The 16,103-nt window shown below is 39.0% G+C and overlaps 1 protein-coding gene across 1 annotated transcript in view; it reads right to left on the reverse strand.

Annotated features, from left to right (window-relative positions):
- The window catches only part of slc12a3 (solute carrier family 12 member 3), a 39,129-nt gene extending 30,435 nt beyond the window's left edge, over positions 1–8,694 (reverse strand). Inside the window, exons 1-9 of the mRNA XM_050072201.1 lie at positions 8,309–8,694; positions 6,968–7,105; positions 2,461–2,536; positions 2,238–2,333; positions 1,900–2,039; positions 1,672–1,782; positions 647–758; positions 337–467; positions 45–129 (exon numbers count right to left, since the gene is read on the reverse strand). Coding sequence (XP_049928158.1) covers positions 45–129; positions 337–467; positions 647–758; positions 1,672–1,782; positions 1,900–2,039; positions 2,238–2,333; positions 2,461–2,536; positions 6,968–7,105; positions 8,309–8,587 — 1,168 coding nt within the window. The 5' untranslated portion in view covers positions 8,588–8,694. The remainder of the gene's footprint in view (positions 1–44; positions 130–336; positions 468–646; positions 759–1,671; positions 1,783–1,899; positions 2,040–2,237; positions 2,334–2,460; positions 2,537–6,967; positions 7,106–8,308) is intronic.
- Positions 8,695–16,103: the final 7,409 nt, after the last annotated feature.

A 16,103-nucleotide genomic window follows, 5' to 3' on the forward strand; every position in this document is an offset into this window, starting at 1 on the left:
CGTTTGGCAGGCAGTTGGGCACAGTACAGTACAGTATACAGTACCTATGGTTGCAGTGATGATGAGGTAGGATATGGTGGTCCAGAATATTGCTGACAGGGTTCCCCTGGGGATAGCCACTGCTGGATTCTGGGAAGGAGAGCACAAAAGACACAAGCATAAGGCTTTTCAAAGTACAATTATATTTATTAAGATTAGTGTGAACATGCAAGACCTGCATGGTATGTAAGGCATGCAGGCAGGTTTATATACCACTGACAACAAAGCATGATGTTTCCTAAATCAGGATTTTGCACGAAAAGAATTAGGCTGAGAGAAGGAAACAAACCATCAGACCTTCAGATCTCCAGAGATGTTAGCTCCTGCCAGGATACCCGTGGCAGAGGGGAAGAAAATGGAGAACATTCCAAAGAAGCTGCCCTCTGGTCCCCGCCAGCTGGGCACAAAATTGGCAGCAAAGATATCCGCTGTTGAAGGTGAAATAGTCAGTTTACTGGAGCACTCTGTCAGGGAGAGGCTCCAAGATTGGTCATACTTGATTTGTGTAAAAACCAGCAAACACATATAAGATCCCACTATACTGAAACAGGAAATTTTGCATAGACATTCAAGAATATGATATTCTGAGCAAGGACTGAACAGGAACCTTTGTAGCTAAAGAAACCCTTGGCTTGTTTCTGTGGGGTAGCTGGGATGATCGTTCCAACAATGTAACTGGCAAATGACACCATGATGACCAGGAAGAACAGAACCTGGGCCTGTGGAAGGCACAATATAGGGTTACAAACAACACAATGAACATTCTGATGTGTCTGTTGCTTCCAGTTTTTATGTCAACTTGAAGGTCCAGTGTGTAGGTTTTAGTGGCATCTAGTAGTGAGGTTGCAGACTGATAACCAACTGAAACGTCTCCCATGAACCTCCCGCGAGCCAAGCATGTCGGAGAACTATGGTGGCAAATGCAAAAACATGAATGGGCCTATCTAGAGCCAGTGTTTGCTTTGTCTGTTCTGAGCTGTAGGAACATAGAGTGCTCAAGGAATGAGTTCTAAAGCCTGGAAATTAATTAGTATTTTTACACTCCAAGTTACCTCATCTTGAGGCCAGTGGTTTTTTTGAATGGGTTTTTGGTTAGATGCCTGATATAAGGTCTGTGGTTCACACAAGCTTAAGAGACTGTCACATTTTGTTGCACAACATAAAACACATCAGTAAATACCCCACTACAGAACATCATCACGCCGCCACAGCACCCAGGATACCTTGCACTACATATCTCGACATGGAAAGCCTATGACCAAACGTTAATATGTGACTAGGTCGGAATGTGAATGTGTTGCCTAACCACAATAACCTAACTTGCCGAAACCTAAAAACGCCCATCCATATTGCTTTTCCTAAACATAACCAGAGTAACTTTACTTGCCAAAACCCAACCTTCGTTACTTTGCGTTAATGACGTAACTTTATGTTGAGGACAAAACATCATTTGTGGGGCACTAATTTGTAGGATATCCAACTGTTGTATGTGCATTTATGGAAGATATTAAATGAACTGTTGTATGAGAATACATTGAGATACCCCCTTCTTTAGATTCCAACCACTTGTTATTAACCATGGTGGCAGTTTGCAATAAATGAGCAACGTTCTCATATATTTCATAAGCTAACCTTTGACTCCCATGCCATGCCAGCCATTGAGATACCTAGTAGACATGTGACAGTGATTATGCCAATGATGCGGATGTCATTGGTTCGGTCCACCATGACAGCTCCATTTTCCTGGAGAGGAAAGTTCAGAGAAATTTAAGGTCTGTTAAAACAGAATGAAAAACTGTGTCCACAGTATTACTATAAAAGCTGCTCCTCGTACATATCAACACTCTATGTCTTACTTACGGACATGAGGTCTGTAACAGTCTCAGCAAAGCCCACAGTATGCATGGCGACAGCTACAGCATTGGCAAAAGCAAAGATCAGACCAATGGACCCACCCAGCTCTGGACCAAGGCTGCGACTGATCAGGAAGTAGGTCCCACCTGAAGACAAGAGGGGGAGGGGAAGCAGTGAAAACGATGCATTGTGGGAAATGTGGACATCATGGTAGGTATCACTGGCAATTAAATGTAACAATGTCAAATACAGTCCATGTATTTTTCTGATGTTAGTCCTTTTGTTTACAGTAATAATATTATTAAGTACGGTAGGTTGTTGCATGTTTCACTAAGCAAACAGACCTGATTTGACCTTGCCGTTGGTAGCAATGGCTGAGGTCGAGAGTCCAGTGATCCCGGTTATACAAGAGGACAGCAGGATAATCACCCAAGTCAGACCTGACATATAGACACACACACACACACACACACACACACACACACCGAAATGAATGACATGCATTAATGAATGCTCTCACAGAGTGCAATATCTGAGAAGATACAAAACAGATTTGATTGAACATACCTATACCAGCTTGTGCAGTGATCCAAGGCAACCTCAAGTACAAGATCACTCCCCAGATGTTTAACATGCAGCGGATCTACAAATAGACAGATTTACCAAAGACACAAGATCTGGTCAAGCTCTGGTTAAACCCAGCCAAGATTTGAAGTTCAACACCAACATCTTCATTGTACTATAGAGTCTCTAACCAAACTACATGGTTCTACAGCCTGAGTTCTAACACACCATGATTACTGCAGAGTAAATGACTGATATTGTGCTTTTTATTACAAATTGGTCAGTTTCCCACAATAGCAGTTTCTCACACTCAATAAAACAAAGTGCAATTTTCTTCTGCTATCTCACAACAATTGTCTCGGATGCTCCTCACCTGTGGAACAAACTTCCTGTAGATCTGAGGTCTGCTCAAACTGTCAGCTCCTTTAAATCAGGGCTAAAAACACTTTTGGTTACTGAAGCGTACTCTTAGATTAAATACTTACCTGCTGTATTCTACTGCCCATACTTTTTAACTACACACTGCTGATTTATGCCTTTTATTATTATTCTTTTATTATTCTTATTATTCTTATCCTGACTATTCTATTTGGGTTTATTGTTAAATCGGCTGCAAATGTCAGAGATTTCAGGGCTGAGGACTGAGTCCAGGCTGAAATCTCCAATAGGAGAGGTTTCAGAGTCTAAGGAATTAAGAGGTTGGGCTGTCGTCATCCCTGCGGGGGGTGACCTGGAAGTCTGAGTCAGCTGCTGTGACTTGACACTGGGGAGCATGCTGTGAATTCAGATCTAGAAGGGAGACGTCCTGTGATGGATCTTTAGAGTTCATTACAATCTCAATAAGACCAGTGTGTGGAACCTGTGTCTGGCGGGACGGTAAGACTCTGAGTGAAGGACTCAAGAGCAAATAGTGGGCGCGCATTGGGTGTATTATTAAGGGAGACGTCCTATACACTCATTAAAAAACAGACCCGACCAACAAAATTCAAGATGGTTCAGAGCCAGGGACAAGAGATCCTAGCTGAAATCTCTGACAGAGCCGGTTTTTGAAATTAAACTAAAATGTTGTCTAAGAGCACTTTTTGGTGGCAAGGACTCGCAGGAGTGATATAGGCCATCACGGCCTGGACCCTTGGCCGTATAGCTGAGGCAGCTATACAAATGTTCTATGCAGTGCTCTTAGATGCAATGTATTGAGCCTGTTTTTATTTAATGTTACTGTATTTTATCTCAATTTCTATTTCCCTTTTTAATTGACTGTTTTTATTGTTTTAAATTGTGTCTTGTTGCTTTTAATGTCTCTGTAAAGCACTTTGAATTACCTTGTGTTGAATTGTGCTATACAAATAAACTTGCCTTGCCTTGCCTTACTTAACAGGCCAATGTCACTCAAATAAACATGTACAACCAAAAAAGACACAAAATTACATCAAAGAGACCCAAACATCTACAAAAAGATGCAAAACAACCACAGGGAGACACAAGATGATGACAAAGATGCACAAAACCATCACAAAAAGTTGTACTGTAATTACAAAGCATCACTGACAAAAATGAAAGCACAATAAAAAGGTTTATTTCATACTTGTACTGTAATGAACAGTTATTTCATAAAAAAGGTAAGGCGTTCACAAAAATTAGACAGACAAGGTCACAGTGAGCTTGACCTTTGACCTATGACCACCAAAAAACAATCGTTGCATTGTTATGAACAAGTGGACATTTACCAGAAATTTGAAGAAATTTCCTCAAGGTGTGAGATATTGAGATATTGCAATTGCGAGAATAAGATGGATGAAAGGTCACAGCGACCTTGACCACCAAAATATTTTTAGATTATCCTCGAGTCTAAGTCAACCTTTGTGCCAAATTTGAAGAAATTCCCTCAAGACATTGTTTAGATATAGCTTTCACAAAAATGAGACAGACAAAGTCACAGTGACCTTGACCTTTGACCCATGACCACCAAAATCCAATCAGTTCATTGTTAAGTTCAAGCGGGAATTTTTGCCAAATTTGAAGAAATTTCCAAGGTGTTCTTGAGATATTACGTTCACAAGGATGGTGCAAACGGATGGACGGATGGACAACATGTCGTATGCTGTAAAGTCCTCTGAGGCAAATTGTTATTTGTGATATTGGACTTTATAAATAAAACTGATTGATTGATTGATTGATTGATTGATTGATTGATTGATTGATTGATTGACAACCTGAAAACATAATGCCTCCAGCCACAGCTATCGTTAGCTTATGGAGACATAAAAACTTGACCCACACTGCTGAGCTGCATCTCAAACTGATCTTAAGGGTTCCAGCCTTCAGATGAGTTCCAGCATGTGGATCATGCTGCTTAAAGATCCTAAGACCCTAAAAAGCATTTAACTGATCTGGGACAGTTGTAACAGTCCACATGCTGATTCAGAGACTTTTCCATCGTAGCTAGTGTAAACTAAATCTGAGAGAAATACGGAATATTTGGATTTTTTTGGGTTTGTAACAGGTTTTCATGTCAGCCTTATGTAATATGTCAGAGTGAAATGTGATGTAATTTTTTTAAACTGAAAATTTAAACGGCAGCTCGGCATCGATCGCCGTAGCGCCTGGTTGCAACTGCCCTGTCTGCATGGTGCCAGAACAGTCTGGGGGCAAGCTCTACCCCCCGTCTATGACGACTGCAATCTGAGTGTGACGTAGTTTTTACACCAAGTTATTCTCACTGTATGCACATCAAAATCCATAATCATATCACACTACCTGGCGCCATCTATTCCTCTGTTTGTGAAACATTAGCCACCACTCCTGTGGGATGACGGGCAGAAAATCCCTAAACCCACTTGAGGACATTCTAATGAACAAGATTGCATAACTGATCAGATTACTGAAATACTCCCCAATCAATTAGCACAACATGCCATTTACATAATTACAGCACTGCACAAGCCTGAACGATAATTAAATATAATCGACTTTTTGCAGAGTCGTACTGTGATGATACGATTAGGAAATGTACCAATCCAATACGCTGGATCTGTTTCCGCGCCAATACTGACCCTATTATGGGGATCGGGTATCTGCCACAATGTGACCAGTTTGTTTTTTGTTTTTTTCAGTGTACTTTTTCAGTCACGTTTATTCTGTCATGGCAAGCTGCTAACTCTGTTAGAGACACAGCGATATCACAGATCATGTTACCTTACAGAGAAATGATTCCAGAGAACTCACAGGGAGGTTTTCAGGAAAACTGAGCACTGGAACTGAAACTGGTACACTGTGTCAGCAGATAGAGACTAAAGATATCAAAATCCGTATAGACAGAAAAAAAAGTTGGCCAAGTTCATGATTCGGAGCAGGTTTCATTAAAGACATACTCTGCAGGATTTTCCTAAAACAATGTTAAGACTCATACAGAGATAATTCCTCTCAATCATCACTTATGACCCTTTACAAGTGTGTGACGGTATATTTTTCCACATAGATTCTTTTCTTATTGTCTGGCTTTATGAAAAAGTAGCAATCAGGTGCCAGACCACAAGCAGCAGTCCTCTAAGAGACCAGCACAGAAGACAACGCAAATATAGTGAGGTGCAACACCAAACCAGAGTGAATCTGGGGTTAGCCTTAGCTTTAACTTTCACCTTCGCTGGCGAGTGTGTTTACAGCATGTTTTACCTTCAATCCTGCACAGTATATCTTTAAAAACTACAATTACCACCTCACAGTTGCATGCCTCCGTGAACCCTGTCAAGGTGCGCTTACAGTTAACATCCATGTCTGTGAAAACATGGATGCTTCACACACATCTTCACCCCGGCAGCACAGAAGATCTACACAATCAGCACAGCTTCAAGGTGGACACCCAAGATTAGTGTAACCAATTCAGCATCTGACCAAATGTCTCCCCTTCTGTTCCTGAGATATGACACCAAGTAAACTGTTTCTCCCCTTCTGTTCCTGAGATATGACACCAAGTAAACTGTTTTTGCAGAACACTATGATGTCACGGTAAAGTTGACCTTTGATTTTTTTGATATATAATGTCATCACTTCATCGTTTTATCTCAGTAGACATTGTGTGAAATATTGTCAAAATTAGCGTATGAATTCTTATGGTCAAAAACGTGTTTTGTGAGGTGACAGTGACCTTGACCTTTGACCACCAAATTTTAATCAGTACATTCTTAAGTCTAAGTGAACGTTTGTGCCAAATTTGAAAAAAAAATCCCTCAAGCTGTTTTTGAGATATCGCATTCGCAGGAATGAGACAGATGAGGTCACAGTGATCGTGACCTTTGACTTGACCTTTGGATATAAAATTTCATCATTTTATCCTAGTAGACGATTGTGTGAAATTTTGTCATAATTAGCGCACATGGTCAAAAACATGTTTTGTAAGGTCACAGTGACCTTTGACCACAAATTTCTAATCAGTACATTCTTAAAGATTGGTATCAAGCAGCTGCAACTCACAGATATCCAACAGAGCCCACAGTGTTCTAACCGAACCTACCATGACTCCCTGTACCCAGCCAAAGCGAGTAGGTTCAGGTGGTGGCTCCTTTTGCTCGTCCTCATCTTCCTCTGAGCTGTCTCCTCCTTCCATCTGTCCACCTGTTGTCTCCTCATACAAGGGAGGTCTGGAGTCAACCTAGTGAAGTGAAGTCAAGTAAATTTTCTTCATATAGGCCAAAATCACAAATTTACCCTTTATCTTTAGACCCCAATGCAGAAAAGAAGAATACTTCATTACAAGTAAAAGCCCTGCATTGAAAATGTTACTAAAGTGAAATATGAAAATGTCATCAGGAAATTATATTTTAAGTATTAAAAGGAAAAATACCCAATGCAGAGGAATGGCCACTGTGATTATATTATATCATTAGATTAATATTACTCTCGCTTTAATGTAAAACATTTGTTTTACATTTTGTTTATTGGTGGTCATTTGTAACTGTGTTTTAAAGGACTGCAACTGTGATTATCTTCATTTTGGATTAACCTGCTTGTTTGGTGTAACAGTCCAAACATCAACATTATTAAAAAGAAGGAATTAAAAGAAAAAGCAACAAATCCCCACATCTAAGAGGCAGGAACCAAACATGTTTTGTTTTGGTATTTTCATTTTTTATTTATTATTTTTTTGCCTGAACAATATATAAATGATTATAAAAGGACTGCACTGTACAGTATAGTGCCTTCCTCGTCTTCAGACCACTCAAAGAGCTTTTAAACTATGTCACATTCACCCATGCACACACAGGTGGCTGAGACTACCACACATGGTGCAACTTGCTACTCAGTAAGCATTCACACTCACTCACACACTGATGGAACGGCCATCGGGAGCAATTTGGGGTTCAGTACCTTTCCCTTAGATACTTTCACATGCAGACTGGAGGAGCTGGAGATTGAACTGCTGAGCTTCTGATTAGTGGATGACCTGCTCTACCTCCTAGCCACAGCCACCCCAGTTGATTAGGCCTTGGACTAGTACATTTTCAAAAGTTTTTTTTTTGTGGAAAAGTCTTTATTCGTAAAGTAACTAAAGCTGTCAAATAATTGAAGTAGAGTAAAACATGCAAACTGAAAGTCTGAAATTGTAGTGACGTAGAAGGATAAAAGTGGCGTGAGAACAAAATTATCAAGTTCAAGCACCTCAAATTTGAGTAATCAACCTCTGGTAAATGGAACGAATATCTGGTGTATCATAGGGTCAGAAATTGTTTCAGACCACTTGAAGCATATTCAGTGGAAATTAAAGGCTAAAATTTTTGCTGTTATTCTTCTTCTTAAGTCTGGTAATCTGAGTAGAGCTAAACATATGAGCTGATAAAGAGCAAAGAGTCCTCACCTCAGGGTTTGTGTGCAGCTGGTACAGAGACGGTCTGAAACGCCTCCGTCGGCCCCACACCCCTGTGTTGGCGTAGAAGTCATAGTGTGGTGGGGTGTCTAGAGTCTCGTAGCCAGTTAGAGCATGAGATCCGAGGGATGCTACACTGCTCCCATCACCATAACACTGATAGTCCCCAGACTCATCATACCCTCCAGGTGGTTCCTTCTCATTGGCTACTGGAAGTCTGGGTATGTATGCAGACGAGTGAACACCATCGCTGGCTACAGGGAACTCCATTCAGAGCAGCAGATTTGTTGTTTCTGTATTTAAGTGAATTGTACCCACAAAGCTGGCTAAGACAGTTAGTCTTGGTATAAAAACAGCTGTCAAGGTGATGGAGCCATTCTGCAGTTAAAGGTGTGTGAAGGAGGCTTGGTTACGAGGGCTGGTTTTATATCTGACCCTAAGCAAGCAGGAAGAGCCTGAGGCTATGTAAAAAGGCTGGTTTAGTGAACACTCAAACAAGACTCATTACAGGAATTATTAAGCAAGACATGGACAATTCCACATTACAAGATAAACCAAAAAGTCATTGTGGACTGAGCTGGCCCTGGAATTACACAGTTCCATTTAACAAATAAGTATTTTTAAAATGCCTGCACAGATTCAACATCTACCTTGCAAAGTAGTGCATAATTAACATAATTAAGCTATTACAGCAAAAAATACTGATTCCTTATATCCACTTATCTCCACTTTATATTATGTTAGGCTTGTGTCTCTGTTGTGTATATTTCCGATGAGTTTGCATTAAGTTGCATTTTTTTTTCTGGTTATATAATCCCAATTATTAATCACTGATCCCTGGAGGAGATCATTACACACACCCAGAAAATAACCTTGACTGTGACAACACAAGAGCAACAGTGCATGCTTGTTAAGATGTTTCGATGATACTCCACTCTTCAAACTGAATTTAAATTCTATTTTACTGTCATTATAAACGTTATATATATTTTACTTAGAAGCTCTCCCATGACAGTGTATAGCTGCTATAGAGCCAAAATATGACTCAGTTTCTCCTTATAACAAGAAAAATGTGATATATTATTATTAAAGAATAGGAAAAAAAATGTTATACCAAGAAGTGTTTGTCATTCTCAGGCCCCTATCTGGAGACTTCAGAACACTGACTTCATTTAAAGTAGTAAACCAGATATTAAGCATTGCACTTTCAGGTCAGAAAAGAACAGTTAACGCAAATGGTCAATGCAGCGGAGACCGGCATATCCTGACTTTAAGGGCCCTATTAAAATTATCTATAACACATGGTCTAAAGCTTGTGGCACAAATGCATTTCGAGCCTGTCCAAGTCCACTTTTCTGCTAGTTAATCTGGGTGCACGGTAAGGCACAAGGGACAAAAAAAAGGTTCTATTCGGGCCCTTAATTAATTAAAGGTGTTTTGGGCATAATATGAATTCAACCAGTGTGTCTCAAATTGCATAATTCCATTAGTACAATTCAATGTAGTCCACTATGTACACTACGTGCTTTTTGCATGGTACACTAATTTTAACAGGGTAGTGTTGTCTCAAATCGCACACTGCCATTTTGCATTTACCAAAAGTAACGACAGCTTTTTTAAACCGCCTTTTTCCTCTTCTTTGTCTTCTTTTCAAACGGCAAATTGCAAACGGACTGTGGAGCATTACTGCCAACATTTGACCGCTGTCTCTGCCCACACATACAGTAAACCAAACTTACACCATAACGTCACCGTTGATTGAAATGTGCTGCCGTAGCTAGGAGCAAGTTAGCTAGCTAGCGCACTCACATTATTGTGTTATGCCCAGCTCATTGGAGACAAAAAACGTTACTGACGGCATCTATCTAACAGTTTTGATACTTAGTGCAAAAAACATGTATAACTTACATCAGTATAACTATGTTCAGTGTAGCCAGCTAAGGCTCCTTGTTGTCCTCTACCACTATGTCAAAGGTTGAGAAGTTTGTGACGTAGCAGAAGTTACGTCATTAAAACTGTGAATGTTGGAAGCACTTAGCATACTTGTGCACTCAAAATATTAAGTGTTTAGTACCGAAGTATGCAATTTGAGACACACTGAGATTGTCATCTTTCATACCCTTTAGCCAAGTGTTCCTGCACCTGAAGCAATGCTTTTGATATAGCGGATTTGGCAAATTGGAGCAGCGAGTGGTTTTCTGCTGAGAGTAATGCAGTTAGAGTAGTAATGTCAATGTACAAATATCATGGGCCATTTAAGCAGCAAAACTAAAAACTGTAGTTATAAACTTGACAGAGGAAACAGAACTAAACTTTTAGCTTCTGAAATAGTCAATGAAGTTATGCTGCTCTCTGTGTGTAAATGTGCATAGCATCTCTCTAAATGAGGAATAAGACGGCAGCTCTGCTGCTCTGCTCTGATCTCTGCTATGCTTCTGCTTCTGCAGAAGAGAATGTATATTTTCCTTATTACTGATTATTATACTGATATTATTTCACCCACCCACAACCCTCCCCCCACGTCTCTGTGTGTGTAACAAGCAGATAGTACAAGCCATGTGAACCTGACTATGTAGGAGCATCTTACTATCTGAATTATTTGCCCATTAAATAGCAGAAAAATGGCAGTGGCACAATATTTTTCTGCTGCCTCAATGCACATGGGTACACCTCAAGCGCTAGTTTTTGATAACTTCAGAGTGATACCTGGTTGAAAATAAACCAGTTTTATGATGTGACAGCACTAAGGTTAAGGTTTGGTAAGGTTTACGGACAAAAAACTTTCGATAGGTTTAGAGACAGATTGGGTTTAATTAAATACAATGTTAAGGTTTGGAAAACATTGTGGTTTGAGTAAAAATAACCCCCTTTGTTTAGGTAAGGGGACCCATCTGCATGATTACAATAAGACCACATGGTACAAGCTAGGGAAAAATCATTGTCATACTTTAAAAAAAATCCAACAACCTTCAGTTGGAAACAGGATGCAAACAGTTGTCTATGGTCAGATACATCTCCAACGTTTACCTGACCTTTACTGACCTTTGCTACCACAACTAGAGGTCTTTGTCACTTGAAAGTAAACATACTGTATATTGACACAAAGACATGACTGTGATGTCATCATGGTTATTTTTTCAAACTTGACATCGCTCCTCCAGTACCACAGGAGACATCTTGCTTTCTCAGGCTGAATATTACTCCTTGTGATGAGCAGACTGGTCTCGATGTGTTAAGTCGGAGAAGTGCACTTTGAAATAATTTATTTGATGTTCACAAACTTTGACCAACAACCAATAACCCCAGCTGCAGCTGAACAGTTTCGTTGGTGTCCTTGATTGCAATGAAAGACACAATGTCCACTGAAAGGTATGGGCTTGTTACTTGGAACTGCTGTCAGACATTGTTAAATGATTACACAAGAGTTACCTCTGCAGCTGTGTGAGCCCTTGAGCTTGACATTGAAGAACTGAATTCCAGGCAGCCTGAAAACTTGTTGCTTTGATCAGAAACAAACTGAGGATGCTAACATTCTTGTCGTTCCTAAACAGTTGCTCACATATGTGCTTTAGCTGTTGTTATTTACCATAGCCTTTCTCTGTGGTTGTTTTGTTGTATTATGTTTTATGCAAATGTGTGATCACTAATTGTATCCTTTCATGTTCAGCTAAAATGTAACAAGGGCTCATGCTTTGCTGAAAGCAATACAAGCTGCTTAATTGTCTGAGACCTGAGTTTACACAGTTATTTTCAACAATGTTTAACTAACACATACACACATTTTGCATTTTAATACAGCACTGAATACAAAGCCACCACAGCCATAAAAACACAGACCTACACACACACACACACACACACACACACACACACACACACACACACACAGAGTTTTAGAATATGAACATAACAGTGTGTACAGGGTGAGGCCAAGGTCACTATTCATCTCTTCAGTGACTGCTTTCTATGAGTTAGTGTGGGCAGCGTGATGAAAAGAACCATGTTTCCCCCACAGATGTACAAATCAAATACATATTAACAGATATTAACAGCCTATTAAACAACACAGGTAAGGTGAAGGGTGAATACCAGTTAGCACATTTAGTACAGGCACAAATCCTCAAAAGGGCTTCAGTTTTTCAGGTGGTCCTACCCGAGGTAGTATAAAACACAACCATGTTTTTTCATAATTTCGATATGTCCCCTTCATGAAATGGATGATGGTAACAAAAATATTTTATACAGCAAAATATAGCAAAAAGTAATAAAACTGATGAATATAGTGACTCAGCCCAAAGGCAAAAAAAGTACAGAATAAAACCACTCTAGAGGTGGATGTAGTGGTCATTTCTCATATACTCATTTTATAACTTGAGCCTGGAGGCTTTTAAATACAACGTTGTCAAAGCCAGAAATTTCACAGAGACACCTTTTTAAAAGAAAGGGTTTTTTTTAAACATTAAACCCTACAGAGCTCAAGATTTTAATATGTATTTCCCTGTACAGTGTTTAAACTAGACACTCCAAGCATCATAATACCCCTGTAGTAACCAGTAATGTAATAATTTCCTGAAATTGTAATAGTGCCTGAAAATGTAATCAAATTTAAGGATGCATGATATTGGATTTTTTGCCAATATGCTGATATGTAACAACTCATTTGACCAATAACCAATATCAACATTGATATGTCCACTTTTTTCCCCACCTAATTTTAGTGATCATCAAGTCTCTTCTGTAGGGGAATTAACATCATATTATGCATGCATACTCTTATCCTGATTTCCCAGGGCAGATGGAGACATGAAATACAATACTTCTATGTGAATGTAATATTCATATATTGTACAAAATAAGAAAAAGCATGTTGGCCAATTCTGATTCTAAAGTATCTTATTTTAAAGCCGATATCAGCCGATACAAATGACATGCCGGTATTATTATTTTTTTCATCAAAAATTTAATCAAATCCAATCATGTAATAACTTGACCAACAATGTAATAAAATGTCCTAATATTGTAGTAACATTTCAAAAACTGTACAAACTAAAGTGAAATCACATATTAAACCCTAACTGAAAACACATTAAAGCTGTACTGGTGTAACAATGTGTCATTGTTACTGAGTCTCTGGGCAATAGGAAATAGTAAATGAATGCATTCAAACAATACAACCAAATTCTTCTCTGGACATTTCCTGCTTGTTGTTACCCTCCTGGAACTATTAAAGGAGTTTGACTGTACTGTTTGAATGTATTTTTCTTATAAAAGATAATTATTGGTATTAATTAGGTTTATATTTGGGTAGGTGTGGAGCTATATTGAGGCCAAATGTTTTGTACTTGAAAAAAGAAAATTTGAAACTGAAAATTCAAGTTTTGATCCTGAATTTTGAAAAATACATCAATGTATTCAAAATAAAAATAAGTGTACAAAAAGTTTTTTCAGGTTAAATATAATTATGATTCACTCTTGTAATTATTTTAAATACATTTATTTTCATTTTTCACTGTCACATATTTAGATATTTGAGATCCTATATCTTTCAGTTGCATGTTTTATCTTTTCAGATTCAGATCTTTTTTTTTACAGTCTCAAATCTTTTTTTCACTTTACGATTTTTCTTTTTCAGTTTCAGATCTTTTCTTTTTCACTTTCCGATTTTTCTTTTTCAGTTTCAGATCTTTTCTTTTCAGTTTCAGACTTTTGGCCATGATCTAGCGTTGGGGCGTGGCTATCCTGCATGGCTAAATCTGTTTTAATTTCCACTGTAAGGCTAAGGCTGTTAATATGTCACTTTATAAAGTTTTAATAGGCTATTCTTCAATACGTGGATAGTTTATCCAAACTAACATTGATTTGTGAAACGCCCTCTGACCCCAAGCCGATCTAACAGTAATTTCTTATGTTTCTTATGCATTTCTCTTCTTTTTAGCCGTTTTATTATCAGCCACTAGCCATTAGCTTAATGCTAACTTAAAAGAAGGCTGATCCGAACTGAGCCGATCTCGTTAATGTTTGCCGCTTGTCAGGTAAATGTTTTAATACTTCATTCAAAACTTTCGATTTATTATTTTTATTTCTCTTCTCAAACTCTCTAACGTTACAACCATTTCCTCAAACTTCCAGCCATAACAATGGCTACAACCAATCAGGATTTGTGACTGCCATAAAGCCAATCATAATGCGTGACGTTATCAGTTAGCGCGGGACCCCGGACAAATCTGGCAGCCTGGATATTTTCGGTACTTACACCGGTCAAATTCCCGGTGCGCCATATGATTGACATTATGTAACATCAGCAGCGCACCCACACGCACATGTGCAACTCACGGCTTGGGCAATGTGAGGAAGTGAAACATGGGCGGCTTCTCACCTTAAGGTTGGGGTTGTCTCTGAATTAATATTTAACGGGTATGCATAGAAACTAAAAGGCCTCCAGGTTTTTTTAAATGCTGTGCCACAGGTCTTTTGACTCGGTATCTTTCGCCTCCCACGGTAACTTTTCCTTGTGAAAAACCCAGGAAAAGATCTGCATGATAAAAAAAACCATATATTTGTTTAAAACATGATCATAAATGTACATATATAACACTAACTAGTGAAATTACCTTCAAATTAACATAAATAAAAAACAAAAATAAAATTCCATGACATCTAGGCTATAACCTGGCCATGTCCTGATCTACAGATGAGGATTCCTGTTGCTGCTATCTTCCTTGCTCTTGTTGTCCCTGAGAGGTTCTGTGTGAGCACATTTATAAGTCTCTGTGCAGCTGCAGCAACTGTCGGATTATTGTTGACATTCTGGCAAACACAGAATTTAACAAATATAATATACATTTACAGCAAAAGCTTGAGCTGGACATTCTAAGCCAGTGGTTCCCAGCCTTCTTTGGCTCGTGACCCCAATTTGAAAAACTTCGGTGACCCCAGACGACCACAGACACTTTTTTGCTCAAATTAATGTTTTTTCGATCAAGGCTTCAAATTAATGTTGAATAAACAATGAGAACAATGAGAATGGACAATGAAAATCTGCTTAACCATTAGGTACAGCAGATTTTGAGTCACTATATCTTGATGAAAATGTGTTGAACTTGACTCAACCTGATTGAGCTGTCTCTACTGTTTGTGGTGCGTTCGTTTTGTACTCGGAGGTCAGAAATTCCAACTCGGAAACTCGGAGCAACCGCATCAACCCGACTTACGAATTCATCTTGAAAAAGTATTGTTTATAGCAACTTCATCTTATTTGTTTTACATTAGGTCAGCCATACCCATAGTACTGTTCAATTTTTATCCATGGGCATGTTGCTATGCTGTCTGTATGTGCAAAATACCACGTAGAGCGTTGTTATCAGCTGATATTGCTAACAGTGGCTACAGCTAGCCCAACGGTAGAACGGTAACGTTCATGGTTTTGATGGCTCGACTGATGGTCTTTCAGATTTATCGCTGGCAAAACGGGGCCGCTAAACTACAGTAAACACTTTAGTTGTAGATCTCTATTTCTCCGCACTGTCACCGTTATAACAGTTTCACTGTCAAGCTGCTGACATCTACAAGAAACTCTGGAGCTAAAACACATAATTTATACACAGCAAAATTCAATTCAATTTCAATTCAATTTTATTTATAAAGCCCAATATCACAAATCACAATTTGCCTCACAGGGCTTTACAGCATACGACATCCCTCTGTCCTTATGACCCTCGCAGCGGATAAGGAAAAACTCCCCAAAAAAACCCCTTTAACGGGGAAAAAAAACGGTAGAAACCTCAGG

Source organism: Epinephelus moara, chromosome 20 (genome assembly GCF_006386435.1).
Source record: "Epinephelus moara isolate mb chromosome 20, YSFRI_EMoa_1.0, whole genome shotgun sequence".
In the NCBI taxonomy this organism is placed as follows: Eukaryota; Metazoa; Chordata; class Actinopteri; order Perciformes; family Serranidae; genus Epinephelus; species Epinephelus moara.